General features: G+C 43.1%; 1 protein-coding gene across 1 annotated transcript; it reads right to left on the minus strand.

Moving 5' to 3' along the window:
• Positions 1-450: 450 nt before the first annotated feature.
• Positions 451-3441, minus strand: LOC118328824 (PAK4-inhibitor inka2-like). The gene is made up of 3 exons (XM_035662736.1): positions 3295-3441; positions 3139-3178; positions 451-1557 (listed from the first exon to the last, which is right to left on the minus strand). Exons 2-3 carry the CDS (start codon positions 3154-3156, stop codon positions 580-582), a joined length of 996 nt encoding a protein of 331 aa, XP_035518629.1. The 5' UTR covers positions 3157-3178; positions 3295-3441; the 3' UTR covers positions 451-579.
• Positions 3442-3788: the final 347 nt, after the last annotated feature.

Genomic DNA, 3788 nt, shown 5'->3' on the forward strand with positions numbered 1-3788 from the left:
TCTTGAGAACACTGAGCCCCCTTGGTATCTAACAAGTGTGCTCCAAAATGGACGTTACAACCTAAAATGCCCTTATTAGTCCTGGAATGGTTACAAGCCTGCACGTCTGAGATATTATCATGTTTGCAATTAATCTTTTTTTATCACCAATTACAGAAAACCATACAGCTACAAACTCCATCATGCACGGCCACGGTATTACATTTCTAATGAAAATAAATGAACCTACATTAATTTGCTTTACTGCAGAGACAGTAAAAGCCTCCTTTAACTAATCCAACAGTGAGGAGGCACTGTATGACTGTAATGAGCTGTAATGAAAATCAGATGACTATAGCGGAAGCTTCATGCCAATAAAAAATTTGTTCTGGGAATTCAAAATTATATCAACCAACCACATATCCTGTGTCACATGCAAAACATAAATTATATAAATAAGAGTATGTAGAGTTTAAATTATGATAACATCTTTATTTTCCATTGGCTTAGTCACAGCATATAGAAAGTGAAAAAAACAGTCATACAAAAATAAAGTGACTCTGAGGATTGTCTAGTCAGTACATGGCTTTATATGAAAAGTCAGATGTAGCCAATGATATCTTTGCAGATTATGGGATGTCGGCTGCCTGATTTCATGAGGGCCGCAAAGTGGTAAAAATCTGTGTCCAGCTCATTAATGCCCGAGTGGGACTGGTGGAAAAAAGGGACTTTAGCCTGTGATGCCACAACTGGACAGGACAGACGTTTTGGAGCATTTGCAGCTCTGTTAACGTGAGCTGCAGAGTCTGTGGATCTGATCTTCACTCTGTCCTCTACACTTTTAGAAAGCCCCACCAGTTTCCTCCTCATGTTGACAAAAAAACCTCTTCCCAGTCCACGTCTTGAATTTGGCTTTAGCTCGGTGGGCTCGGGACAATCTGGCAAGTCCATCCAGTTCTGTATGAGGTCTGCAAAGCTGTTGTCACCTAGGACCAGAGGCTGCCGGTTGCGTCCTCTGGTCAATAAAGAGTTTGTCCAGTCTTCTGGGTCGCTGACTTCAAACGATGTCCACCTCTCTAGACAGGCATCAGACGTGGACTTGGGTCGAATACGTCCGCTTGGTGCTCTGTTTGTGCGAAGGCAGGCTGAAGATGACACCCGCACGTTCCTCGTCCTCCTGAGGATCAACGCTTCATCCTGCCACGATGCCTCAGAGTAGCCTGAATCAAACTCCAAACTTTTCTGGCTGCTGGGAGACCCCAGGCCTAGTCTGAGGCTGCTTGAGTCGTCATCCTCCTCTTCCAGAGGACTCCCCAGGCAGCAGGCAGAGTCATAGGTGCTGGCTGTGCTGGCATCAGACATCCGCAGGCGTGTGCGCTGTTCTCGTTGCAGTGCTCGCTGCTGACAAGCACGTGCCACAGCAGAGTGGCGCACTAAAGCTGGGAGTTGGGTGCTGATGGGAGCCAGGGGGCGTCTGGCTGCAGGACAGGTTTTCCGCAGTTGTTTCAGGTCTTGCAGTGACCTCATCATATACTGCATCTGGTCCCGTAGGCAGTCGCCTGAGTCACGCAGGCAGAGCTGAGGAGGCAAAAGAGAGAAAGTCAGACAAAAGCCGCCAGCAAAGGCATTTGGAAAAGATCTGGAAATTTCAAAGCCTTTCTGATGAACTGTTTGCAGAATGGCTCTAATAATAACAAGAGTCGAGTATGGCAGGGATTGCTTCGAGGGCATGCTCAGGCCTGCATGCAGTAAGTCTCAACATATGAAAGAAGAACACCTTTTCACTTATTGTAATATTGAAGGCTAGCCAACCTGCTGATCAAAGAACACTCGTCAATAGAATAATTAAAACACAAAGCAAATGTATCTGTCCGTTAATTTACTCTGCCACGCCAACAACATAAGTGAACGCCCAATTTTCACTGACTCAGGCGTGATTCAACTGAAAAGTCAGACAGATGTTAGTACAGAGAGGGCTGCGCTGATCTAACCTCAACTATTTATCTACATACTGAGAGAACTCCAGGAGCAAAAGTAAAAACATCTGCAGTATATCAAGGAGCAACTGGGCTCTTGTTGATCTTGATTTAGCTACAGAGGATCTGCCTCTTTAAGGGTGTAGCGTGCCTGCCTATGAAATTCACCAGTGACACACTAAAGAATATAATACTCCTGTTTCCTCTCTGACTCACTGTGCTGATTGGTCGGAATCAGCCAGTGAGCAGCAGTGGCTGATTCTCAAACTCAAACAGGGCATAGGAGATCATGTGACAGTGTGTGTGTGTGTGCGAGAGAGTTCAAGAGTAGACGTAAAGCAAAGGAATAAAGATGAGGCCCCATATCCTTAAACACAGTCTAGCCTAGTTACTGTATGTGTTAATAACATATTATATGTACTTTATTTATATGTACTTATATGTACTACATAATATATGTGCAAGTACTTCTTTCCTATATGGGTTGCTTCATTTAAATCTGATTATCAGAGCTGAGAAAAATGCTGCAAAAGTCCTCTAGCTAAGAGCTGACAAAGAGGTGAGATGTGTAGGCTAAGTAAGAGCAGCAGAGGAGAAACACAGGACACAGGCTCATATGTGGCCAGAGAGGTCACATCCAACATAACAGCACACTCCTTTTCTCCACTGATGTCAGTACACTAACCTTTGAACCTGTACGACCCCTCTGCTCTGAGCCTACACTGTCCATTTAAGCATTTGACCCTGCTGCAAGACCTTCAGTCCCCATTTGGTTTTCATCATAACTCAGCGAGATGTTGCAAGAACTTGAGAAAGTCCCAGACACACATGAAATGAATAAAGCAGGAAGTGCAATACAATCCTATTCAATATATTGCAATATAATATATATAATATAATGAATATAAACTGCATTCCTACTCATCAAAACCAGTCAATGTAAACTGTTACACATTTTCATGTGCTGCATAACTTTGGAAAAAGAACTGCACCAACAATGCTGTTGTTGTTGAAGGAGGACTACCAGACTGATCTTCTGTTCAGATTACACTACATATGGTTAAAGCTATTTCTCATGTTATTTGCAATACCAGAAGAGCAAATAATAGTAACCAAAATAAGAGTTTTGTTCAAGAAAAAGATGAAAAATAATATAAAAGTATAAAATACATGATAAACTCACCATGTCTTTTCCTCTCATCTGTAGGCCTAAAACTCAGATCCTGCAAGACAGATGATGGAGCCGTTTTAACACCACACATAAACTCAGAATCACTCTAAGAAATCAGAACAGCGTGTAAAAAAAAAAAGTAGGCAACACAAGCACACACACACTCACTTCTAATGCAGCAGCCTCCGTCCAAAGGGGAATAACGTGTCTCCTTAAGAGGGAAACGTCCCGGTTCGTTCAGAGGTGTTGCGGACTACAGTGTCACCAGTAAGGATCCAGTCCTGATTCCAGCCTGCTTGAACAGAGGCAGATGTGCTGAGTGACTCGTTCAGCCCTGCTCGCCTCCTTTTTACAGCTCCGCGCTCAGCAGCCAGTCACAGCGACTTGAGTCTGAATGAGCCAATCAGAGCGCAGGAAGCTCAGCGCTCATTTGCGAACCCAACTCCAACTCTGCAAGAGATGCGAAGAAAAGACCCTTTAAATTAGACCTTAGACCACCACAGGATACAATATAGGGATTTATTTTTTTAGAATAGCTTATAAAGGTGGTCTAAGGTCAGAATAGTTCCATCTACATTCTCAGTTTATTTTGGAAAAGAGCTGAGAGACCATCAGGAAAAGTTTTGTGGACATTCTTTTAATCTCTTTTTTTTTTTTTTTTT

Source organism: Morone saxatilis, unplaced genomic scaffold (genome assembly GCF_004916995.1).
Source record: "Morone saxatilis isolate NCDOM2014 unplaced genomic scaffold, NCSU_SB_2.0 Contig18, whole genome shotgun sequence".
In the NCBI taxonomy this organism is placed as follows: domain Eukaryota; kingdom Metazoa; phylum Chordata; class Actinopteri; family Moronidae; genus Morone; species Morone saxatilis.